The sequence below is a fragment of the Tetranychus urticae genome, chromosome 3 (assembly GCF_039701765.1).
Source record: "Tetranychus urticae isolate SD_2017Ah chromosome 3, NJAU_TeUrti_SD_1.0, whole genome shotgun sequence".
In the NCBI taxonomy this organism is placed as follows: domain Eukaryota; kingdom Metazoa; phylum Arthropoda; class Arachnida; order Trombidiformes; family Tetranychidae; genus Tetranychus; species Tetranychus urticae.
The window spans coordinates 15,585,701-15,613,493 of NC_142960.1; the positions used below are offsets into that span (position 1 = coordinate 15,585,701).

General features: G+C 31.5%; 2 protein-coding genes and 1 long non-coding RNA gene across 4 annotated transcripts; 1 reads left to right on the forward strand and 2 right to left on the reverse strand.

Moving 5' to 3' along the window:
* Positions 1 to 558: 558 nt before the first annotated feature.
* LOC107363981 (phospholipid-transporting ATPase ABCA3) lies at positions 559 to 6,456 on the reverse strand. Its single transcript, XM_025161241.2, has 5 exons — positions 3,005 to 6,456; positions 2,436 to 2,592; positions 1,429 to 2,340; positions 1,018 to 1,353; positions 559 to 936 (listed from the first exon to the last, which is right to left on the reverse strand). Exons 1-5 carry the CDS (start codon positions 6,299 to 6,301, stop codon positions 626 to 628), a joined length of 5,013 nt encoding a protein of 1,670 aa, XP_025017009.1. The 5' UTR covers positions 6,302 to 6,456; the 3' UTR covers positions 559 to 625.
* A 4,078-nt stretch (positions 6,457 to 10,534) lies between these two features.
* Positions 10,535 to 25,786, reverse strand: LOC107363983 (putative cation-transporting ATPase 13A5). Of its 2 annotated transcripts, none has more exons than XM_015931261.3 (10): positions 24,755 to 25,786; positions 23,372 to 23,824; positions 22,822 to 23,106; positions 21,478 to 21,612; positions 17,685 to 18,042; positions 16,379 to 16,536; positions 13,598 to 15,327; positions 12,797 to 12,951; positions 12,609 to 12,700; positions 10,535 to 11,970 (listed from the first exon to the last, which is right to left on the reverse strand). In XM_015931261.3, the coding sequence occupies exons 2-10, from the start codon at positions 23,645 to 23,647 to the stop codon at positions 11,587 to 11,589; spliced, it is 3,573 nt and encodes a 1,190-aa protein (XP_015786747.1). In that variant the 5' UTR covers positions 23,648 to 23,824; positions 24,755 to 25,786; the 3' UTR covers positions 10,535 to 11,586. The 2 variants fall into 2 exon arrangements, with proteins under 2 accessions (XP_015786747.1, XP_015786748.1); XM_015931262.3 differs by having other exon boundaries at positions 17,685 to 18,037; positions 24,755 to 25,519.
* LOC107363997 (uncharacterized) lies at positions 16,730 to 19,435 on the forward strand. The gene is made up of 2 exons (XR_001569041.3): positions 16,730 to 17,462; positions 17,613 to 19,435. It is a non-coding gene; the product is annotated as an uncharacterized LOC107363997 (long non-coding RNA).
* Positions 25,787 to 27,793: the final 2,007 nt, after the last annotated feature.

Consider the following 27,793-nt stretch of genomic DNA (forward strand, 5'->3'; position numbering starts at 1 on the left):
TGTTGTTCCATTTCTACAAGTATCAATATGAATCCTGAAACAGGAAACACGTAGTCACGAAAGTGACTTCAAATGAAAGCGAATGTGAAACTGACAAAATTCAAAAAAGTTTTGGTTAGGTTAAATTTATTGTAACAAAAAAACTCAAAAAAATTTTCACGAAAACTACCCTGAATATAAAAAATTATCTTCATCATCCTGTTTTTCATGTCATTCTACATCTAAAAATCTATTTCTCAGGCAAATTCCGTACTCCTCCTTAACCCAAATTCAGTTCACGAGATTATCGTTCTCTCTGCAGCTTCTCAACATCTCATTCTAGTTTTGACTTCCCTTTAAAAAACTGTTTTGAAGACTTTTTAATCTGTCAATTTTCACTTGTTATTTTTCAAGACACAGCTTTTTCAGCTAAAAATTCAAGTATCATAGATTCAATTGAAATTCATGAATCTTACGTGCAAGACAGGAGAGTTGATCTTAAAATGAGAGGAAATTAGATCTTATTAAAATAAAATAAAGATTCTAATGGTGCTCAATGAGAATCATTAATTGACTGAATTATAATACAAAATAATGGCTTTTTAATGTTGATAATAAGTTACAAAATATGATAACATTTGTAAGATCAACTTTCTTTGGCAAATGAAAGGAAAATTTGTTCTAATGTTGTTCCAGTTAAAGTGAAATCTTCAATCATTAGTGAACTTTTTCCTTGTTCCAATGCTCGTAGCATTTCACCCCATCGAGCTGAGGCATTCTTAACATGGTAATGAAGAATAGTTTGATGAAAATCGCGTAATATTGCACTTGGAAACTTTTCTTGGATAAATCTTTGGATTCTCTCAACTTCGCCATCTTTTTTCAAGGCTTCTTGATTAATTTTGATAACCAAAGTGTATCCTTGACCGAATTTTTGTTTCAAATGTTGAGCTGAACCTAAATATTAAAATAAAATCGGTTAATTACAAGTGAATAATTGTTAAAAAGAATGTCCATTGATAAAGATTCTATATTTACCTAAACATTTAAAGTTTCCTCTTGCCATTATACCAATCCTAGAGCATAAAGCTTCACATTCATCCATAGAGTGACTAGTTAATACTATTGATGAGCCACTTGTATCCCGAAGATGCATTAATGTGGACCAAATCTTACGTCTTGATGCCGGATCAACACCAGTAGTAGGTTCATCCAGAAACATAACCTTAGGTTTAGCTATAGCAGCAATTGCTAATGATAATTTCCTCTTATTACCACCACTTAAATTTTCATTACAGGTTTTTGTGAATTGGGTTAAATCAGTTGATGTGATTATATAGTTGACATTTTCTTTGACTTTATTTTCAGGCATTCCTGCAATTAAATCGAAATGAAATTAAAATATGAAATATGGTAATAATAAATGCATGAGTAAATTATGAAACTTACCTCTGATACGAGCAAATAATGTTAAAGTTTCTAGGGGCGTCAGTTTGTCAAGCAAAGCATCAAATTGTGGACAGTAACTTATAGACTGTTGGAAATTCAATAAATCTTTCCTCAATGAATATGATTCAACAAAAGCATCGCCTTGAGTAACCATCAAATCACCAGTTAACATTCGGAATGTTGTCGTTTTACCAGCTCCATTGACACCAAGCAATCCAAAACATTCCGCTTTGTGAACAGCAAAACTAATTTTATCGACTGCTCTGAATGAACCAAAGTCTTTACTCAATTCACTTACAGTCAGAGCTTCAGTGTTGACTCTGCCCGATGTTATTAACTGGGCAACGCGATATTTTTCAGAAGTGACATCATCGTCTTCAACTTCACCTTGGGATTGAGGTGATGATGATAACCTTTTCCGTATTGAATCATACCAATAGTTGAAACGATGTAAATTAGTGTCTAATAAGATTAGAATGAGTATGTATAAAACTGAATCCAGACAAAGTATTGCAATTTCAGGTAGAACTCCATCGTTTTTCCACGCAAATGGTTCATACTTTTTATATTCTGAATTTTTATCACAACAGATGGGACGAGACAATAAATTACCAGGATCACAAGCATTGTATTTACGACATCCTTTGATCAAAGTTACTTGGGAATAAACTTTGGACAAACCAAAAGACATGGCAAAAGGCGGAAAAAGATCTCCAAGAAATACATGAAGTGATTTAATTTGATCTGAAGCAACCAAAATTGCAGCTAACCCTGAACCAATAAGAGTACCGATAAGTGAAATGGTAACTAATAATGAAAATCCACGAGCAGGTTCTATCGGCAGAAATGAGAATAAATAAAACAATGGAATCGATGCCAAACCATAAAGTAACATAAGTATGAAAACAGAAACTGTAATAAGAAGCAAATGTTAATATTAGAATGTGAATAAAAACTCTTCAATTGAAAAATTGTTAATTGACAAACTGCAACATTGCTTTACTTACAAAATACTTCATTGCTTGTGAAAATAAAGCGATCAATTATAGTGATTCCTAAAATCATCATTATTGACACAATAATATGATAAGAAAAGTCGAAGATAATGTGGCTGCACCAAAAGATTGGAGCTTTAATACCACTCATTTTTTGAATCAAATTAGCCTGTGAAATCAAAAAGAAAATTACTCATTATTAATTATATTTCTTGATTGTTTGTAGCAGTCTTTCACAAATATAAACATTTTCAACTTGAAAATTTCAATGATATTTCTCATGAATGAAAGAACCACTAGATGGCTCTTTTTAGGGTTTAAAATCAAGAGTTAGCTATTGTAGTAATCTGTACTTTACTCTGATTAAAGTCTATTAATAAATTATAAAAGGTGAGCTTCAGAATAAAATCTAAGATTAAAATGGAGAAAATGTCAAGTGCACGGAGATCAGTTGCAACACAAACAATATATGCAAGCGTCTAAAGATTTAGACTGCTTTTTGAAATGGCTTTAAAGTAAGTTATATTTTGTGATTTACTGCTTCAATTTACCACGAAATCTCTTCATCTTTCATTTCTTACCTTATTTGCAGATTCAGTGGAGGGAAAGAGGAAATATGATACAGCAATAAAACTGAAAGCGATTGGTGAAAATAATGCTGTCATAATACGAGATGCCATGGAGAGTATTTGTGGCTGTTCACCGGCTCGATTAGGCATTGGGAGATATGTCGTAACTACTTTTGACATTGATCTAGCTTCGTCACTTATTCGAATCAAAGTATTGGTCCAGGCGTCAACACTCAATGGAAGAGATATTGATGCCTTTGGATTGTACCAGATAGTATAACCTTTTAGACGTTTCGGGTCTTCAATTATGCCGATAATGTTTTCTCTCATAAATTGTTCTCCAGTTTGTTTACTTGTTTTCATGTAATCATCCATTGACAAAGAAGATGGAATTTCAACAATTTCGATTCCCGCTTCTTTCATGATGGTACGATACCCTTCAATGAAAGGGTCACTTTTGTTGGAAGAAGCTCGGATAACTGCTTTAGCATTTTCACCATAAATCGATTTCAAATTTAGATCAATTGGATACGGATAATCATCAAATGAATCAATAATGTAAGATTTTACGTTTCTCGTCGCCATAAATGTTAGTAATATGACCAGAACTGGTAGGATAATGGTGAATCCAATGGTTTTGTAATGTCTTTTAATGTAATGTACACGTTTCATCACCAAACCTCTGAGTCTTTGCAAAGTCAATGCAAATCCTGTCAATTTTGTGTAGTCAAGTATCTTATTAATTTCAAATAATCTATCTTCCATCTGAATATTTGTTTGTCTTTTTTCATTATCTTCTTCAGCAACCTTCAGAAAAACATCTTCAAGAGTTGTAACGGAAATGCCATATGAAGTGATGCCAAGAGTTGACAAATTGTTATCAAGATAATCACATAAACTAATCAAAGATGAAGTTGACTTTTTGTCCGATCCGTCAGAATCCAGGCTAAGTTGGTAGATAACTTCTTCACTACTCTCACTAGTAACAAAAGCATTGGGAAAGTGAAACCTTATTTGAGTATCCAAACGATTAAGCTCAAATGACCAAGTATCTTTGGCTATTCTAATTGAGTTTCCAGCTCCAAATTGACGTTTCAAAAACATCGAACTTCCAGAACACTTGATTTTACCGGAAGCCATGATGATAATACGATCTCCTAAAGCATCAGCTTCCTCCATAAAATGTGTTGTCAATAAAATGGACAAATCTTTTCTCAATTCCAGTAAGAGGTTCCATAACTGTCGTCGAGATTCTGGATCAAGACCTGATGTTGGTTCATCAAGAATCAATGTTTCCGATGAAGTTGTTAGTGCCAAAGCCAATTGAAGACGACGTCTCATACCACCCGATAAATTGGAAGCCAGTGTATTAGCTTTATCTGTCAAGTTGACTCGCTTTATATTCAATGGTATTATATCTTTTTTCGTTTGCGGACTTAAGCCTCGTAAACCAGTAACAAGCTCAAGATTTTCTGTAACTGTGAGTTCTTCAAACAACAAATCAGATTGGGGACACAAAGCAATACAACGGCGAGCTGCAGCAGTATCCTGATGAACATCTATACCATGGACCAAAATTTTACCCGATGTAGGTGGGAGTAATCCTGTTATCATTGACATTGTCGTCGTCTTACCAGCTCCATTGTGACCAAGAAGAGCTGTTATCTGACCTTTATAAATATTCATATCAAGTCCATTTACAGCAAACTTTTTATTGCCCATTGACCCAAACGCTTTATACAAATTGGTGCATTGAATATTGGTTTTTAGATCACTTGGCTCTGCTTCATTTTTATCAGCATTGGCATTGATTTCATCCAAGTTGTACGATGGTGCCATGTCATCAAGGGTTTCGTTATTTGTTGATTTTCTTATGAATCGTGAAACTGGAAAATACCATGGCTTCGGTGTTCCAGTTTGCCAAGGCCACACAGCATCTAAGTACCAAAGGAAGACAAGGTAGGCTAACCATGCAATAATAGCTGTCAAATAGACTGATCGGAAACTGACACTATCAGCAACATCAAATGAAGAGAACAAATCTGAGAAAGAAACTTTTTTCGTTTTCCCGAAGTAGAACATATCGTAAGTTGAATAATGAAGTTGACCTTCGGGAAGCAAACATGACCATACTTTTGGTGAAATCCAGAGAAGATTAAAATTATCTGTTTTAGCATCAAACGCTAAATAAGATAGTCCAGCACGGCCTACAATTACAATCAGAACACCGATTATCGGGCGAGTCAATATCGTTGAAAATGTAAATGTAAAAAGAATATTGGCCACAGAAAGGAAGGAATAATTGAACCAAAATACTCCGCCATTCCAACCAGGATACGGATTCTTCTTAGAAATGGAATACAATATTGTAATGGCAGATGCATGGAAAATACTCAAGGATAAATAATTGATAAAGTGAGAAATCCAATAAATGACATCAGATAATCCCATAATTCTCAGTAATTCCTTTGAATTTGTCGCTTTCTCTTGAATAATACGACGTGCTATAATTGTAGATACATAGAGAAAGCCAACTTCGAGAAAAGTATAAGCCTGATAAAAGTCCACAGCATCTGGTGTTTTACCTGGGTCTGGAGTTGGGTCACCATTTTTATTATTTGCATAATTTTGCTCACTACTTGGATCACCTTCATCAAACAATTTGTTGGTATAGTGATAACTGAAACTGTCGTGCGTAAGGTTTTCTCCATTCGGATAACTCGCCAATAGTATGTTAAGTATTGACTGGGGGCTCACATATGATTGATAGGATGGTGTAAAGGAACTATCAGACCAAGGTCCACGGTATACTAATCTTCCAGTTCCAATGGTGTAATTAGCGATACCTTTATCTAGATCAAGTTCATGGATAAAAAGCGCTGGACTTGTCGTATAGATGTTATCAATTGAGTCACCCCAGTCTTTAATCACGTCATATTCACTTTGTTCAGCAACTGTACGCAAGCCACATTCTGAGACAGCTGGACTCAGAAAGTCTGAAATATTTCCAGTTGGTGAATAGTAAAAGAGTTTTCCATAAGAGTAACAGTAAAATGTATTATCATAATAGAAGTATTCATCCGAATGTTTTGAAAGTTGCTGTACCATTGGTGAGTTATATTCCGACTTTCTACTAGGTAACGATGACATTGGCATTTGGTTAGATTTATCAGGCAATGAATAAAGATGAATGCCAACCATTAAAATTGGCAAAAATAGTTCAAATATTGTGACAATCCAATGTCTCTTTCTAATAAGCCAATCCTTTTTGTACATGGCTTTCAATTGTTCCCAAAGTAGAGATGCCATTTTGAAATGTAGCTCTCAAATACACTTTTTGATTTCTTTTTAATGATTAAACAGTTTGTTTATGATGATTGTTGAAGCAATAAAAAGTACGGACACGGACACCAATGTAATTAATCACTGGGATTAATGGCATAAGAAATAGCTAAAATGATCACAAAATAAAATTGAAGGTTTGAGGTTTATAAATAAAGTGGTGTTTGTTTAACTACAACTGTGAGTAATAAGGGTTTAGTAGTTTCATTTATGGAAGATATCTTCAGATAAATCAATCGATAATCGGAATTTAGATTGATTTTTGCAATATTATGATTACTTACATGTGAATGTTAACATACCATGGTTTAGTGAGGCTCGAGCTTAAATCGCACTGATACCAAAAACAACTCCCGCTAGGAAAAGTAAGGATAAAACGTTTCACTCTAAACGAGTGATAGATTAATTGAGTATAAAATCTTGATAATTGAAGTATCTATTCTTGGAAAAATGGCTGATTACTCAAAAGGGTGCAATAAGTAGAGACCAAAGGTTTGAACAATGTGTCAAAGAAAATAAGAAATCTCAAAGGATTAAAAAGTTCATCATTCCAGTTAAACTCATAGGGCAATTTTCATTTTCCTTTTCGTTGATTGGCTAAAACTCACATCTATTATTGATTCAATTGTTTTCTCCAATAAAACAGTTCAGGGTTGTTTGAGATCAATTATTGCACTAGATTGATGAAATATAAATATTCAAGAAACTTAATCTTACCGTTAATGGCAATTTTCAATTGGTTGTGATGAGCTTCTTTTTGCTCAACATTTACGCGTTCTTCAGAATCGAGTTGACGTAGATTATTAAAATATTGTAATCATCGAAGTTTCAATTTAATGAGTCAGTTAGAGATAAAAAATGTGTCAATCCTCCAATTAACTCCTACTGAATCAAAAATTCGTAACCTGTTGAGTCAATACGATTATCCTGTTTGTGGCAACTATCTATCAGTATTTTAGATACAGTTGAACTTGAAATAAAACTCTCAAGCTGAGAAACTGTCAAGTAAACAAAGCACAGTCCAAGTGAGGTCTTAACCATTCGTGATTCGACTAAGGATCATAGGACTTAATCATAAGTTGTAATTAATCATAAAATTTTGATGTTTAAATATGTTCATGTTTAGCGGTTTTGATGATCAACACCGTTAGTAAAACCATAGTAACCATGGTTAGTTTCCTTCTAGTTACGAAAGATGCTTGGCGCCAAGATTCGAAAAATAAAATAACAATTTTCTAAGAATCGATCTGATTAGTTTTAATTGCACTGGATTATCTTTTATTTTATCATGAATTCATCGCCTGCAAATATTTAATCGTTGAATGAGCTCTTTAGGCACAAACCCATTATTTTTGCCCTTGATTCAGATTCTTGTCATTATAAATAATTAACAAACTATAATAGTATTCAATTCATTTGATCATTATTTCCATGAGTTTCTAATAAAGTATGTGAAACAGAATTTTCAAGCATCGAAATGGATTTAAAAATTCCTTGAGATGAATAAAAGATCCTCAGTCACAGGTTTCAGTTGATGTAATTATAAATCGCTGAAGCAATTCTATCAGTTATTGAGAAAAGATCATGGGTAAGAAATTATTGATTTAGAGCAAGATAATTAAAAATAATAGCATGACAATGTTACTCATATTTTAATCACATAATCCAAGGTGTGGGAGACGTAGCGAAGATTTTTATACTGGCAAATTAACAATAATTGAGTGTATCTTATCATCTCTTAATTTAAAACCTAATTCTGGTTCAACTTGCGTACAATAAATTGTACAACTGCACTTGAACCTAACTAGCAACTTGCACTTGTACCAAGTTAAGGTAAGTGCAACTTGTATCACTACAACTCTTGTTAAAACTCAAGATACACATAAGACCAACAAGTAGATGCTATCTTTAATATCGAGATTTATGTCGCGCATTAAGATAATTCTGCAGAAAACACCAGCATCGCATCTACAGAAGAAAGGTCACCTTCTGACATTTTTATTTTGCAAAAATCGCTCAAAATATTCGAAATCGAATTCCTTTTTGAAAAAGTCTTTTTTAAAAGCTTGAAAAATCGTTTTTGATCAAATGTCCACGAAATTTAGTTTCGACGACGATCCTAACCTTTCAATTGACCTATGTTGGGATATATTAGGCGAGTAACTTCTTTTTTAACAACTTTGAGGTCGAATTTTTCCATTTTTCGGTCCTTCAAAACCCTGCTATGAAGTTGACAAATACATGTACATGTACATGGTTCTTCACCAAAGGCAAAATCAGATTTTTAAGCCTTTATTCATTTAAGGTCATAACTTGACAAACAATTCTTCGTTACTTCTTACCTTGATTCAGATGCAAGGGTTTCATCAATATATTAATGAACTAGTGTGTAGCACCATAAATATTAATGATACAAAATGGTCAAAAATTGAAACTTGATTAATATCACCAATCGGTGGCCAAATATTTCATAGACCTTATTTGCTTAAATCATTAAATGATTTGAGATTTACGTTATTCTCACTGAGCTTTTATTGCACTTCATTTCAATTAGTCGAAATTTGTTGATTTATATTTTATTAAATTCAGTAGTGGTTTTTGCCCATAGGTTAAGTTCATCAACTGACAACAGATGGCAATTGAGGTCCAATTGAACATTTTTTTCTGATTTCAACCTTTTCTGGATAATTTTCATTTCCAAGTTTGAGTAATAATACCATAAATTAATGCTAAAGGGTGTAACGCGTAAGAAGTGAAAATTATCTTAGTTTGATAAGAATGAAGATGAAGATGACAATGATAAGAATGTGACAGAAAGAGAAGAAGACACAAACTGGACATTCTAATCATTGTCATCTTCATCTTCATTCTTATCAAAATAAGATAATTTTCACTTCTTACGCGTTACACCCTTTAGAATATTCCAAAAAGTGTTCAATCTGTCAAAATGAAAAAATCTTACCAATACTGTTCACTGGATACCATTAAGTGCATCATACGAATTGGACAACCTTAATTGTCTGTATAATATGGTAAAATGTTTGCTTGATTGTCAAGTTGAATTTGGTTGCTATTATTTTGTGAATTTTCAGCCTCAACCAGCTAGAAAAATTGACTAAACATAAAAGGTGAAAGAGTAAAGATAATAAAGCGATAATAATTTCAATAGAAGTTGAAATATAATAAGAATGGAATGTTTAGTTTTTGGATGGATAATAGTTAAATCAACAGTTGTCCAGGTTACTGGTTACTGATCATCGTGATGATCAAAATGACGATATTTATGATTACCAGAAATTTAAGTAAAATCATAAGTTACAACTGATTGAATAAAAACCAAAAATTGATCTTCATATCAAAAAAGGTTCAAAACGAATCCAGAGAATCTGTTTTTAACAAAATATTCTGGGAACTTGCGATTCCTATCCTTTCATAATCACATCATTATCAAGCTAATGGCAATTCCAAATGTAGAGTTGAACAAAAATTCATCAGAATGTTTTTTTTTACAATTAATTGGAAAAATGAAGAGAAAACAAAACAAAAATAAAGTCTAGTTATAATCATGAATTGAACTGATAATAGCTATTTACGCCAATTTACATGAATGTGGTGGATTTGTGGTGAAAAATAAGGAAAATTATCGATGGAAAAAAGCAAAAGAAATTATTTTTCTCCCAAAATCGCGATAAATCCTTTCCATGAAAATAATTCAAGTTTTAATTGATTGAAATCTGTTGATATAATATTTTTATTTCAAGTTTGCTCAAAGGTTTTCCTTTGATCAAAATTGATCATTTCACTGAAAACGCTATCTTAATATGAACAAAATGATGAATTTGAGGAGTTTAGTTTCTTATTAACCAATTTACATCTGTGACTATCTTCAATGACTAAATAATTATGAATTATGATTCACGAATCATGATGTCATTTTGTATCAGAATCAATTAAGATAATTGTATTAAATGAAGCGCAACAGATAATGGTTCAACATTTGATTGAATGATAATTGATCTACAATCAAATTGATTGTTTATCCTTTTGTGATCAGCGTTTATGATCACTTTATACAATTCAAGTAAATTGAATTCAATCATTATCATGATGATTATAATGATTGTCCTAATCAGAAGATGATCGCGTAAAGATGAAAATAAGTTGTTAGTTGACATCAAGTTCAGTAACCTTAGTTCAACATTTGTTGGAGAAAAGCTTTGCTCTGTTTATTTCAATGAATGGTAATCATGAACATGATTAGATGAAGAGTCACAAAGATGTTCAGTTCTTTTGCTTATTCATATGATTCATGATTAATTTACGTCCCTTTTCCTCCTCATTTTAATACTCCTTTGTCTCCTAATACATCAACTTAAGCCATTGCAGTTTATTTTTGTCTTCACTTTTCTTTCCATTCCAATATTATTCTCATGTGAATCTTATTCACACAATTCATCCAATTGAACTGAACTGACTTGTCTTTCCATTGAAAACTGATCAGCTTTCAATTTTACCGTCTAATCAATTGAAACCAGTTTAGAGTCTCATTTTGCCTTCCAACTTTAACTCCTTATAAGTTCTTGTAATTTCTTTGCTGATTTATATTTAATCAAAGCGACTCTAATTCATTTTTGTTGCCATTTTTAGATGAATAGTTAACGTAATTTTCATTTTTCTTAATCATTCAATGATTGTAATGAAAAAAGATTGAAAGATTCCATAATTTACACAAAAAATTGCATCAACAGCATGGCTTGATTATTCATTGAGACATTTTTTGAATGGCAAGAGGATGCACGACGAAGCACTTCAAGTTGCTGTTTAATCATCATTTTCCAATCGAAAGTAATTAGATTATAATTTATATTCTTAATTACAATTTAAAATGTTGATCCAAAACAGTTATAAAATAGATTGATCATTAAATGGTGTTTAAGTTGAAAGGGAATCAAGAGGTTGTATAAAGATATTGATCAACATCTTGTTGAGCATTTCTCCAATTTCAATCTTTCAATGGAATGGCAGCTTTGCATCTTCACATCACAGTTGAATGACTTTATTTGCATGATGTTACTGTTAATGGTAATGATGATATTGATGGTAGTGGTCATCGTAATAATAATGATGTTGGCAATGGTAGTGATGAGGATCATGATGATGATAACGATGAATAAATGTTATCCAGAGAGAAAACAATTTCAACAGTAATAAATTTGTTCAAGTAAATTATCAAAAATATTATATCACAATAATTAGTCAAACATTTTAGCCTCCACATTATATTCTTGGTTAGTAAATGTTACTAAAGTCCTTTTGGAATCCAAACTGATTCGATGATCAACAGGTAAAGTGTTACAATGATGAATCCAATTGTCAGTTGAAGATAATGATTGACTAGTATCTCGTTTACCCATGTTACCCTTGATTACTGGAGGCCAGTCGTCTTGTAATTGTAATTCAGTCTCAATTTGTTCATACAAAGGTTTCTTGTTTCTCCATGAGGTAAATTTGGTACAAAATTGTTGAGATTGGCCACTTTGAAGGAAAACGACTTCCCAAAGGTACGAGATGCCAAGATTTGCCAGTCCCAGTGAAAATAATGTCAATTTGAATTCAAAATCCGGAACATCTTTAAACTGTTTTCAATGAAAGAAACAAAAATACAAATAAATGAATAAACAAGCATCAAGTGTATGAAAACATTTACACTAGTCTACACTATCTGTGTTAATTTATTGATGTTAGCTGTCTCAATAGGAATGTTAAATTACAAAGGGAGATAAATGATGATCGATAAACAGTTAACTAACTGTAAATTTGTAACTAACTGAGTTAGAAAAAACAATTAAATGAATGAATTACAACAACGTATTCATTTTGTTCATTGTTTACAACACAATTTTTGTTTGCTTTTTCTTGCTACTCTTGAGAAAATGCAACAAGCGCTGAGCAAGCATTCAACAAATGCTTACAATCCTTTTTTTTGCATATAATAGTTTGATTATTGTCATCATTGTTACGCAAATTGTGCAAAAGTAATTACAATTTTATTCCACCTCATTAAACACAGATTCAAGTGTAAATTGCATTTAAAGTGAAAAGATGTTTTAGCATTGCTTTTCAATGGTTACTCCCGAGTTATGTGGAAATGGTGGAAAAGTGGAAATCGCTTTTCAGTTAAACCATCAACAAGTTTGAATATAATTACAATAATTTGATTAATAATAGTTAATTGTAATTGATAATATTACTTGTTGGTAAAAATGAGACTTACATTAACATAATCCAACAGAAAACCAGGAGTTGGGTAAACAGTTACGATGATTACCAGTAAAAGGTTTAAAAAAACAACAAATGTATAAATTTCTGTGGAATCAAAGAAACAAGTGCAATTGAACAATTGATTAATTAATAATTTTGATGAAAGATTAGGTAAAAAATAAAAGGGTTAACAATACTTACTATTTGACAAAAAACTCATCCTAAAAGGTGGACCAGAGGCAAATATTATTGCTGCTATCACATATGACATTGTATTGACTGATAAAATGGTTAGAGTCATATGTGAAGGTTCAGGCCTATGAATTTGAGTGGCATTGAATACAAATGGTTCGAACCTGAATAATTTAAAGAGTTTAATTAATAAAAAGAAATAATTAATGAATAATAAACATTTTTCCCTATCTTTTCTTGTAATACAACTCAAGGGCTATCAAGGAACTATTAATGCTTTGAGTTCTCAATTTGATCATCAAATGATGTTCAATCATGTTTAAAAATGGTAACCTTTAACTTTGATCAAATTTGCTTTTTTAGTTAGCTTTAAATGAGACAATTTAAATGATTAGTTATAATTGTTATCAATTGTTTTCCATTAAAACAACAATCTGTTGAATAAATTAATGCTGTTCAAACAATCTTTTTTTTGTTTGCATCCAACAATCCATATTTTTTAAGTAGTGTGTTTAATTAAACTCAATCAAACATACTTTGTAATTGGATTATTTACATATTATTTGAATTGTTGAATCGTATCCCTGGTTAGCTAATGTTAACTATTATTATTAATCATTGTTTTAGTGATTAAGTTAATAGATTGTTGAGTTTTAAGATTGGAAAAACAAAGTTATTAACTAAAGAAGAGCAAAAAGCTTACGTTGTACAGAGTTTTGTTTCTGTTTGTTTCTTTTAATATTGAATGCAATTTGAAGATAAGAAAAGGTTTTACTGTTAATTATTCATCAGATTGAAATGAATACTCACCATTCTTGAATTAGAAGATATTCTCTTGCAATTAAATAAATAATGACTTGAATGAAAACAAATGAAAATATTGAGAATAGTGGGTTGAAATCAAACAATGAGAGTAAAGGTCGATGTCGAGTTAATCTGGGATAAGCTTTGGTGGTGCCAAAAACAAGAGGTGGAAACATGTTCAATATAATATCAATGAATACAAATCCACCATCAGAGAGTTTAGCTCCTTCCCAGAAAAGGATCAACACTGAGGAAAGAAGGACAAAACAATATGAAGCTTGATACTTGAAGGCACCCATAGTGGCAGCTAAAGTTGCTCTTCCCTCTCTTATCAATATGGGAACACATTCAATATTTTTCTTGGTATATGTGAATGGTGAAGCTACTGAACTTTCCGCCATTGACAGAGATATTCCACAATTAGCTAGACGCAAGGCACCACAATCATTGGCTCCATCTCCACACATGGCAACCTGATGCCCTTGTCGCTGAATTTCATCAATAAGATGTAACTTGTGATCAGGTAACATGCGAGCGAAAATTGTCCCACGATGCACAATTTTAGACAAAAGTGAACGATCATAGTTGCGAATCAGTTCAAATGATTTTCCTTCTATTGAAATGTGCCAACAACGTTTCTTTAAAATGGGTGTAATAATTTCTTCACTGTACTTCATTGTTGAATCGTCAATGTTGAGTTTCTCTGAAATTCCAGGCAGTTTGACGTATCGATAAAGCGTCTCCAGGCTTCCATTATCGGTTAGGTTTGCTTCAACTTGTACAACCGAATCAGCTTCATCAATCATACCACAGTCACGGGCAACTGAGAGAGCAGTTAATATATTATCACCTGTAGCCATGATGGAGCGTATGCCAACCTCTTTCAGAGCATACAAGGTTGATTCAGTTTCGGGCTTGAGTTGATTTTGAAAGACAATGAGACCCTCAAAAATCATTGAATGCTCAAGATCTTCACGAGGTATTTTCATTAAACCAGCTAGATCGATTGAATCACCATCAATTGACCGTGAAGCTGCCGCCATAACTCTCATCCCATCTCGAGTGTACATTGCTAACATGGAATCAAAGTCATTAGGTATTGTAGCATCAATACAAAAAGTGCGAATCACTTCAGGAGCGCCTTTCATTAAAACTGAATATGAATTTGTATGAGCTCGTTTAACAACTACAGCCATTCGTTGAAGGGTCGAATCAAAGGGAAACAACCGTATAAGACCGTAAATCAAATCATCAGGCCCTCTTTTAAAGCCAATCAGACGATCAGGTAACCTTTCAAAGGCACCATTCTCATTAACAAAGGTATCATCACGAAATTCTGCTTCAACTGACTCAAACATACGAATCTCTTGTCTATCTCCATCAAGTCGTCTACTGCGTTCAATCAAGGAATGACAATTAGCCAGAATAGCAACCAAAGTGCTATAACGATCAAGAGTCGTCATTTTTCTCTCTGGACGACCAAAGAGTCCATTAGAAGAGGGAACAACACCGGCAATGTCAATGCTGTCTTCAGTAAGTGTCCCAGTTTTATCAAAGCAAACCATATCAATGCTTCCTCCAGCATTTATAAAATTGGTATCGAGACAAAAAATGTCAGCTTTACGTAGACGCTTTTGAGCATAGCCATTTATTGAAGTCATCACAGCAGGCAAAAGTGGCGGAACCAAAAAAGTTGCAATATCAACCACAATAATTATTGTGTCATAAAGAGATGCCTAATAACGATAAATCAGGAGTAAATATGAAACAAATGGTTAAAATGATAATGATCAACATGAGACAAAAAATATGACAAAGAATGAAGCTAATTTCGTTTGCTTGTTTACCACAATCAACAGAGCCGTACTAATTTAAATGTGTTTTACAATTTAATCTCATCTGTTATTATTTTATTTTCCTTCATAGATTATTTCCGCGTAATGTAATAATGATAACAATAAAAATGTAAATGCTAATTTATTTTTATCGTTATATTGAAGATGATTGGCAAAAAATTGCAAATAAAATTATGTTAATGCTAAATCTTGACACCTTAACCAAAAAGAGGAATAATGTTAATCATTTTCAAATTGTAAAATGTTTGAATGAGAAATATGGAAAATTTTATCAATATTTTGTTTTTTATCATAAAAATCAATTCAAACGATGCTTACTTTCATTCTTACGTAAACTCATTGAAGTGTTACATTATTAATAATAGGCTTGAGAGTTGATTGTAAACCTTAACCATACTCAAGTAGACAGAGTCAGACTGTATTCCAGAATAAAACAAAAAAACAGTTCAAAGTTGGAATGATAACAATGAAATATAAACACAATAGTAGCGCTTTGTAAAAACAATTTACAAAAATCATCTCTGGATAAATCTGTAACTAAAAACTAATGCAAGTTTACTGGAACACAATTACTGACACTTATATCGCACAATAGCTGACAGTCAGCCTTTCATGTAACAAAAAGTTAAAAAAGAAGCGAGAAAGTGTAAAGATTTCTGGTGTTGATTTGAAAATGGAATGAGTTAACTCATGCTTTAAAAGTGAACTAAATGTTTTTGGTAAACATGATGAATGCATGATAAGCCTAACCCGTGAATTAAAATTGTAACTGGCAAGAAACAAGATAGAAATGGAGAAAGTATAAATAATCGAAACAAACTTGGTTGATTGTATTCAACAACGTGACAACTACATTAACACTAATCAGAATAATAATGAACATGAATTGAATGATATTAATGAAATACAAAAGTAAAATAGTAATACTTACTCCATAAGAGACAAAAATATAAGCAGTGTAAGCCATGGAAGGTATTCCCAGGATGAAAAAGAGTATCATACATTTGATTAGATCTTGTTTTAATTGAAAGTTAACCGGCTTTGGGTACAATATATTTCTAACCAGTTCACCTTTGGTCGTTGAATAACCTAAATCAATGAGAAAGGACAAAAATAATCAATAAACTTGAATACAATAAGAGTCCAGATTAAAATAGCAAGACCATTAAAATAAAATTAAAATGGCCAATTATTAAAAGTAAACATGTCTCATTTTTCCCGCAAAAGATTGAGGGTTCATTACATAATTACAAATCTTCACTGATCGCCCATTACAAACCCTTTTTTTATTTCCACTTTAATGTCTTTTTTATTAATCAGTATTTAATTGTTTTAAATGTTAAATGTTACTCCAATCTAATTTACTGCCTAGCTGTGTTTAAATCAATATAGTCAGCTTTATTTACAATAAAAGCTGTGGTTATTTGCAGATAAATACTATTATAAAATGCTTTTTACTTTGGCTTTTTTCCCCATGTGTTTTGTGCTCTCTTTGACTATTTACAGTTTTCACAAATCTCAATGAGATTTTGTCCTTTTGTGTTTACACCTTTAGGCCTCTTCATTTTCAATTTCATAATATTCATCTTATTCAACAATCATGACCACATTTAGTGCTTCAGGCTTTTAAAGTCTATTGTCAATATTAACGATCAACAAAAAAAGTCTAACCAAATTACACTTTTCTTATAAGTGACTTATTAAAGTAACTTTCTGAAGTTTACTTGCTATAGTCAATTGTAATCACACACACACAATATTAATCAACTGTTACTTTGCTTGATTAACCTAATAATGCGAGATGAAATTGGTGACAATCCATTTGCATTGTTGATCCAGGACACGAAGAAAAAATGATGTTAACATAAAATGGATTGCTGTCTTGACATGTCCTGTGCTTACATGGGGCTGTATACTTTGATCATCATCAAGATTGAATCTCTCCAAGGATTAGTTGAATATTAATGTGAATATAATGATAAAGATGATGATGATATAAACTGGCAAATGTTCAGGTGAATGATTATTTTACAATTTTCTTGCTATCAAAAATTGTCGAACGAAAATTTTACATCTCAATAAGAAGACTAATTTAAAAGTAATCGAGTTAACTTTGTTTTCATAATCTTATTTTCTTTTTTTACATTTTCTCTCTCTCTTTACAGTCATCCATTATTTATCAATGATTGGAGCTCCAACTATACAGAGGCTTTCTATATATTTTACTGATCACTTACCAGTTCTGACTACCAATGCTTTAACATGGATCTTATCAGATGATTGAACATGAATAATTTCCGTTCCACAAAACAAGGTATTCTTCTTATGAGTATTGGGTGAATAAAGTACATTTGGATCATCAGTTAGAGCAACTTTACTGATAGGCTCGCTTTCACCGGTTAACATGCTTTCATCTACCGTACAAGAGCCAGATATAAGGACTGCGTCACACTCGATGACAAACGAACAGTTGGGTGCAAGGATAATTATATCACCAGGAACCAGTTCAGTGGATGATTTAGAAGTCATGATGCCCTCACGGAGAACCACCACTTCAGATTCTGAATGAACTTTTTGACGAAGTGCAATGCTTTGCTTGGTTTAAAGAGAAATGCAGGACAAAAGATAGAGGATGAAATGAAATTTCCAAGAAAAAGAGGAGAAAGAAAAGAAAAATCAAAATTAACAATTACCAATTGTCGAGATTAGTTGATAAATTGCTGAATTTCAAGTGTTTATGCAATTCAAATTGGCTATTTGATTTCAGGAAAACATCAGACAAGAATCAATCCAAATTGAACCAAATGATACACCAATTGACCGTAAATAACGTGAAATTTCAAGAAGGATTAATTCAACTTTCCATGATTAACTTTCACCATTTTCAATGTGACCTGTTCAATTAACTTTTGTTAATTTAATTCAGTTATCCACTATTAAGTTACCTTTCTTTGCTTTACCATTCTGACACATTGATTAGATTATTAATAATATACTGCGATTCAACCATTAGTTATTCAAACAAGCTACAATTAACTTACCGTTTAATCAACTCTATTTCATCTTCACAAGACAAACAACTCAAAGCCTAACAAATTAACGGATTTCATGTGAAACTGAATATTGCTGTGATAATGAGCTGACAACAAAAATCCATCCATTTACAGATACACAGCAAGTGAATGGCAAAAATAAAGACCAACGGAAAACAATTTGATAGTTGATGAGTAGTTTGATTGGACCGCAAAATTTGATTGTTACCACAAAAATATGGTTAAGACTCAATAATGGCAAGCTGATAGTTAAATAAAACAGGATTAACCATTTGAAATGGTTATTGTTATTAAATTGTTTTACCTGTTTTATGTCAAATAAAGGCAGAGTCAGGAGGAAAAAAAATGAAAACCAAAAGCTTTAGCAAACTATTTAATAGCTTTAATCAAATAAATTAACTACAGTTTAACTACATTTAGTTTAATTTAACCTTTTTACCAAACCAATTTGCAACAATCATAATAATGATGTTAACATTAAACAACCTCAGCAAAAAGACAAATAGCAGAGTAAAAAGGGTTAATTTAATTTTAATATTGAATAAAAAAAGAGCATTTTTGATTGTTGCCTTTATTATTGGCATCATTTGGCTTTTCAAAAGTAATAATCACCTTAATTTGATTACATGTTATTTGTATCTCAACTTGTTATTGTTATCATTTGTTTATTTGCTGTTGTTTTTGAGTTTCCGATTTCGATTTGATTATTTTACCATTCATTATGTTTAATGGATCACGTTTAATACCAATGAATGGGTTAAATCAATTAACTTGAACAAAAAAAAGAATGTTCCTTTTATCAGTTCATCATTCATTCATTAATCGTTTGTTTTCCAAAGCAAATTATTGTTAAACCTTTACTGGGCGAGTTTTTCCGAGAATAAATTGTTCATTCCAAATGAATTATTAAAAATTGAAACATTAATCTTGATTAATAGATTGATAGATTTGATAGAAACCAGAAATGATCAGAATCTTACATTGCCAAATACATAATCAATATGAAAGTTAATATTTACCAACCAAAGGTTCTGACAATTTGTGATTTTCAAATTAAAGTCAAAAAATGAGTTTCAAATTTCCCGATCAAATCTTTAGATTAATCATTTCACTCCAACAAACAGTTTCTCATAAAATATTGAACATCTATTGAATCCATCAATTGAACCTTTTGATAAGCAAAATCTTTTATTATAAAGATTTAGATTCAAACATCAAACAAATTTCAACGTTAAATCCAGTTTACTTTCTCAATTTACAATTGCTTGCACTTGCCATTATAAACTGATGCTTTAAACAATCCAATACATTATTATACAACCCAAGTCAGGTGCAAATCAAGTTTGAAATTCAAGACTCTAGACTCAAGAGTTACAAGGTAACCTCACGAGTCGACTAATCGATATCGAGATTTCATTCGCTATCAGTACATTGAGCTTTCTTGGAATGGACATGGAATTAGCTTCAACCTTCTCAGCATTTCATCGCCTGTTTTCTTGAAAAATTTCTTTTCTATTGATATTTATGTTGAAACAGAAACATGAACTTTTTCTAGCTCAAGAGCAGTTATTAGATGGAGTCACTGAAAAGACTGTAGAGACGTTTGTCGACGTTCCAAACTCAATACTCGAAGATGGAAGCTTTGAATGTCATATTCTGCATTTTTACCTCAATTGTAAGAGAATCATTCGAAACCAATTATCAGTTCGTTAGGTTGCCTTGTTAGAACTGAAGATGTAAGTTGGAAGAAAAGAAATGCCTTGAAAAATTGTTGAATGTCCAAAATTCAATTTACATGTAATATTCAAGCCATTTGCTCTCTATTAATTCGTAACTTGATTGATATTAAATGATCCATTTGTCTCTTCTAATCAGATAACAAATCAACACTTGATTAACATTTCACTTTGTTTCCATTAAACATTCCCAGCAACATGAAAGGGTGATATTTACATTTACATGAAACAAGTGTGTGAACATGAAAATGAATGATAGCAAATATTGGGAAAACAATTGGTTCAATTGAACATTATATTATGTCCATTGGATTGACAAACAATTTTCAATATCAACCATTTACCGTCAATGAAAGCCAATAATTTACATCATTTGAAATGAACAGTGAATTAGATGAAGAAGAAAGAAAGAAAGAAAAATTGAAACAAATCTATTTTGGTATGAAAGTCTGATGAAGGAATCAACGAAAACTGACAGTTAATAAGATATAACAATTGAGATAATCAGAGTGAAAACAAAATGAAAGTAAAAAGCCATTTTTTGCCTACTCACAAGGATGATACATAATCATGATACAGTAATGATAAGAAGCAAGAATCGCAATAATAAAGGTTATATCATTCGCCATTCCAAATTGTCCTTTTTTTATTCTTAACTTTTCCATTCTGTTTATACTGAATATTATAACATTTATTTAATGCATTTATTTTTCCTCTTATTTTCATCTCTCCTCCTGTTTAGCCTTTAGCTGCTTTCCCTGTACAATATATTATAACATTATACTTGGAATGGTTGGACCATTTCATGATGAGGATAACGTTGATAATGATGATAATGATAACAATAGTATAACCATTTGCCTTATCTCAGAATAAGATTTAAATTAAGACAAATGAATCTCATTACATGTTTGATAAACTGGTGCAACGAGTTGGTGTTGATATATGAACAGGCAAACAAAACAAGTTTCAGCAATAAATAGTCGACATAATAAAAGTCATTTTGTCCAAACTTTCATTATAAATGAAACTTTAAATCGTAATTTCATCAGACTTTTGATTAATCTAAACTCATATCTTTACATAATGTGGTTCAATCAAAGAGATGGACTTCAATGAATAAAATGTTCAAACCAGAAATCTCTTCATTCTTACTTTCACTTTGGTTTGTCATCTTTTTGTTTTCAAATCAAATAGCCAATTGATCAATTAACAATGATTAAAAGTGTAAATCAAAATACCTTGCGAGTTTCATGAACATGAAGTGTGATCGAGATGATTGAAAATAATAAAACGCATCCAGCAAACTGATAGTAAAGTTGAACCATCCAAACAAGTATTATGAATATCTGGTATATATAAAATGGATTGCTTATCTGTCAAAGGAAAAGAGTAATCATTGTAATCAATATTAACTGGGAGTTTTGACAAGCTGATAATATTAAGATGATCAACAAGTTTCAAGTTGCTCTTAAAAATTGAATATTCAAAAGTGAATATTTTTAAACCATTTCATCAAATTGCAATTAATGTTGAATTTGTTATCCAATATTAAATTTTTTACTTCAATTGTAATCATTAATTGATCACGTTTATCGCAATCAATATTGAACATTCAATATTAGCCTCTTTGAAAGATAATATCATTCAACTTTAATCACAACTCAATTTGGATAACATTACATTAATTGTTTCAATCAACCATTTTTATTGAACCACAAAAGTCGACTCAATAGATGATTATGATTACTTTTACCTTAATTGCTTTCTATATCAGGTAAATTGGTAAAGATTTAAGTAAAGATTCTTTCTGATTAATCTAATTGTGGTTCACAATGGTCAAGCGAAACAGGTGAAAGAGCATTGAGTATTTACTTGAAATAAATCTCAACTAATCAAAGCAAACGGATCACTGAATCTACAACAATTAACACATAGTTTCGGGTTAATAAATTGATTCTTGCAATCAATTCAAATTACTTGCTACTTCAAAATGATCTTTGATTGTTACATTAAAGTGGCAAGTTAACTCAAGTACAATAGCCTAACCTAAACAGCTCTTTGGTTGTGCATTGACTGGAGTCTCAAGTGTTACAAGCATTTATGAAAAACGTAATCTTGAAAAAGGTCATCTTAAGTCTACTTTATTCAATTAACTAATCACTATTAAGTGATAAACTGGTTCAGTTTTAATCTGATTGAATCGTCTTTTTATAATAATAGTAACTCTATTAATATGGCATTTATTTATAATTTAATGTCCAATATTGTAATGCGTCTGATAATTTACTCTTCCTTTGCGACTCTTTGTTTCATTGACCTTTTGGTACCAAATTTATTTCCATAGTTTTGACCTTTTATCTAATTTCATTTGCAATCATTGACAGGTCATTCACTGGATTCATCATCCAAAGAGTGCAATGGATTTGTTTTCTTGATACTTTGTTTTATTCCTGACTGATTCATTTTGAAACATTTAACACATGATACAACATTGAACAACATTTTGCTCATCAAATTTCAAGTTGAAAACATTTCTTCTTTAGCTGATGAAATTGTTTTACACATTAAATGGTTAAACTTACTTGACTCAAGATTAGCTTTGTTATTGAATCAACTTGAACTATTATTGAATTGATTCCATACAATGATTGGCGTATTTTAGCATCTGAATTGGTTAAACCATCGCTCATTGAATATATTGAGCCGCACTTTTCCTTCTCAAGTCCAGTTAATTTGCTAAATTGGCTCAACTCGGGTCTCCAAAGGTATTTCAGTTTTTTGTGAAAAAAATGTGAAAACTGAGCTCGTTCTTTTCTCGTATAGTCAGGCTTGATAACCTTTTCAACGTACTCTTCACCATATGAATCCTGTGGACAGTAAAAGCCATGAAATGAAGACTATATTAGTGAATATAATTTACAATGATACTGAAGATGAATGATACAAAAAGTGAAATGTAATCTAACTTTCATTCAATCTCATTATTTGCTTAGTTTGAATGATAAACAGTAATGAAGAAAGGTACTTGTAATGAAATAAAAATGAAAATGTATTGACATTAATAATGATAATTGATTGAATGGATGAATGTTGATTTAGTTTGACTCTTTGATTGGAAAAAATGTTGATTACCCTTAAGATAACTCGATCCGCTTGATCAAGAGTACATCGTTTATGGGTAAACTTGATCAGGTAACTTGGCTTCCAGGTTGTCAACATGAAAACAAATCCAGCTGAAAGTAAACCCGAAAACCAGAAGACAAATGATCTTGTTAAAGACCATAAATAACCTTCAATAATCATCTCATCATCATCATCAATATTTATCCGATCATAAGGAGAAGGTGACTTTTTTTTCCTGGTCATTCTGGTTAATCCACTGGAAAACTGTGAACCAGAAAGGCTCATAACACTGGTAAAGATGAAACCCAAAAAAATGGGAAAACAAAACAAAAAGTCAACTTGTTAAACACAAAAGGCACTTTTGGGTTAATCACTTTTAAAACGAAAATTGCAATTCTTTTCAATTTACACCAACAATCCTTGATTACCACTTGATTGCCACTTGATTACAATGTAATTTAACTGTAAATGAAAGCCAAAGAATGAAATGTTTAAATTAAATTGATTCAATGAAAGTTAGTTAAAAAGGTTTTGATGAAATCATTAACAAAGAAACGGTAAAGTCAATGAGAATTGCAAGTAAACAGATTTAAATTGATTATTTGAGTCTCAATTAACAGGTAAATCTCATTTAAATAAATCATGTTTACCTTTAACCTATCATCTTGTTTACCGTTAACCAAGAGTAATCATCATTATCATCTTCAGATTCATTACAATTTAGATCAATGATTTAGATTAAGTAACAAGTCAACATTGTGGTTCAACATTGCTTTCAACCTTCATTAATAAATAATCAAACCAATTAATAAATCAACACTGAAAACGTGTTTGCATTTTGATTAATCAAGAATCCAATGGAAATGGTTTCAACAAATTTACAAATCATTTACAACTTCATTTTCATAGTCAGAATTGAAACATTTGACAAATGGACAAAAAAGGCCAAAAAGATTTCCTCAAAAACATTAAACTCAACAATCTCGACTAATCAAAAGACTTACGTATTTGCTTTAAGTTATCATCATTAGCTTGTTCAAGTGCTTTTGCGTGTATCAAATCATTTTATTATTAGCAGCATTCAATTGAATAGAATCATCTATTTTATATTTTTCAACGATTCTATTATTTCCATTGAATTTTATTGCAACAATTAAACGGAAACTCATTAAACTCTATTCAATCGTGGGGACATTAACATTACCCAAAATGAATATCAAAGGTTTCCTCATTTCTAGTCTTTTGGTAACTTTACTTGTAATTCAACTGATTGATTAATTGATGATCACAATTGAACGGTTTATCAAGTGAATCAATTTTGGCAAAACAATCTATCAAGAGTCAACAGGTTACACCAAGCGATCTTAAAGTTGCATGAAAAGATTAACTTACATCAAACTTGATTGATAAGCAATTAACAATCAAATCTGGTGAAAATAAAAATATCCATTGGAATCCGAGGCAATGTCACAGAGAAGGTAAAATAAGGGAAAATTTGAAAAACAATGGAAATGAAGAAAAGGAAAACAGAAAAAAATGAAAAGAAACTCGTTGCTTTGAAAACATTTGGTTCACGTTCTCGGCATTGTTTTGTCCATACAGTTGATTATCATTGCTGGACACAAAGTTTACGATGATCTTTCAGACTCTAGTTGATCTATCTTGATGATAAATATTAGGAAAAAAAAGTAGCACCAATTGTGTGTTAATAAAATGAAAGTTGATGAGAATGAATTTAATCACATAATCACCAAGACAACTTGTTGAGCTGCATTGTGAGACTCACTTTGCAATCCAATGCAATCAAAACTGATTAATCTTGATTACCATGGTTTTCCTCTTCTTCTTCTTACATCTTAACTGTAAAAAAGGAGGAATATCTTTCTCTCTCTCTCTCTCTTCTTCTCTGATTATTTCCGTCTCTATCTCTGAAAAGAGAGTAAAGATTCTTGAATTATTGTTGATAATTGGGTTGTGGTTGAATGAGTCTTTCCAAGGCTTACCAACCGATGAAAGAAACTAAAAGAACCACAAATGATAACAAACACAAATGACGAGTTTAAATGCAGCACAACAAGAAGGTGAAGTTAATCACAACACAATTAAACACAATTTCAATGTTGAATCAATGAAGTAAGCTTAACCAACACCCACAGTGTTGCGATGAGTTGCGATGAAAAGTATAAAATGATGTTGAGTGAAACCAAAAAGCATAAAGAAAAGAGGAAAAAATTGTTGCCCAAAATTTTTTTTGAGTAACATAGAAAGTTGTTCAACAGCATTTGAAAGACCTTGTTTCATGAAAAGTCTGGTGATAATCAGACAATCAATTAAGTTTCAATGAGAAAACATGAGAACCATGGAAAAGGACTTTTTGTTTCACATGGAATGAAAAGACAAAAGACAAAAAAAAGTAACTCATGAAAGGTGCGTTTCAAGAGTTACATGAATAAAAAAAAGTGTTTCGCCTTTTGGTAATCAATCAGATTTTTTTCCTAGAAAATCATCAAATAAGGAATTGAATGAGAAAACTAAAAGTTGTTCATAACCTTGATTGCTGTTGGGTGAATCAAGTTTTGTGTTTATATTGAAATCATTTCTCAATTTCTTGGTTTCTCTTGTTCATGTTAAACTCACAATTAGTCATGTCAGACAATGTCTAATCGTATTGATAAGATTTCGAAGATAGACTTTTTCGTTTGATCAACACTTTTTTGTTTCTACAGAAACTCATTTACGATCATATGGTTCAAGCTGAGATTAAACAAGCATTTATGATACCTTGGACTGTTTGAACATCTTTAAAACGCTGAATATAAGATTGCACCTCAAAACAGTCCAAAAAATAGCCAAAGGACAAAACGGTGATGGGTCAGAACAGCAAAAGAAAAATACCGGGCGTTTTTTTCGGTGTTTGTCATTGTTTTACAGTTTTACGGTTACTGCTACAAACCTCAGATTCGAACCATGAGCTTTCGCAGATTGATGAACTACAAGTTTGAACTCTCAAGGTCATTCAATGTCACTCAGTTATTTGACCTCTAAATGACATTTAAAGGTGTTTTCTGAGATTGAAAACTTTTTTAGATTGCTTGTTACATGCTCATAACTCGTGCTCACCAAGGATAAGAGTGTTTCCTTACCGTTCAGTTAATCGATTGTTTGGAGAAAAATTCATTTATCTTCTAAGTTTTAATTTGTAACAAACATCAAACAATCTGAAAAAGTTTTCAATCTCAGAAAACGACCTTCAAATTTCATTTAGAGGTCAAATAACTGAGTGATATTAAATGACCTTGAGAGTTCAAACTTGTGGTCCTCTAATCTGCGAAAGCTCATGGTTCGAATCTGAGGCTTTAAATTCAGTATCTTTCTGAAACATTGATGCGATACCAATATCCGTTGTCTCGATGGCCGATTCCTGGCATTCATCTCACTTAAGATAAAGGGTCAAATAGCCAGTCCAAAATAGACGAGGCTAACACAGTCGATGCCAACTCGAATAATGATAATTTCTCAGTTTGATTTCAAGTTTGCAGTTTAAATCTCAACTTTTAGAAATGGTTTCTGGCTTTTTCCTGTCCTTTTGTCTTTTGCGGTTCCAATCATTGTTTATTGTTGATTTATTAGTGTACACATTAGATTGATCATTATCTGATCATGTTTCAAGTATTATTACATTGCTTTTTTACCTCATTTCTGTTCCTTTTGATATTAATTTTTCTTCTCATACAATCTTATTTTCTGTCTCCTTTTTTTTATTTATTGAACCTCTCTTATTACTAGCATGTTTCAAAGGTTAATTTTTTTACCTCATCGACGTATTGTATTGACTTTTCGGATCAATTTATGTGCAATAATCATTTAATAAAACACTTTAATGAACAGCCTTTCGTCAACACTCATGTTTCACCCTGAACTTGCTCAAGGCATCGTTATGACATGGTGTAATAAGTAGTCCACCAAGTCCAACTCAAATGAGATAACGATCAATAGACAATAATTGTAAAAGATTGCAAGATTTATTGACTTTTCAATTTACAATTTTAACCTTTAACATTTCCCATAAAATAAGTATTTCCGTATTTTCCAGGGCATCGGACGATACCAACCTGGAGTAACATCTTGTGATTTCCAGATTTTTGTATTATCTATCTGGTCATTCCTCAGAATCTTTTTCATCTTTATTTTTTGTTTGCCAGCACAGTTATCAAAAGCTGTGAAAAAAATGAAATTGTTAAAGTTGGACAAACTTTGAATGACTGGGAATGAAAGTGAAAAGCTGGCATTAATTGTTATCACACTGTGCTGTCAACGAAACAACCTTAATATAATGTTCAATATGATAATATCAATAAACACTTTTTGGATTCTGAAACATTTTCCCTGACATTCGACATGATATTATTACAACTGATTTAATCATTGATA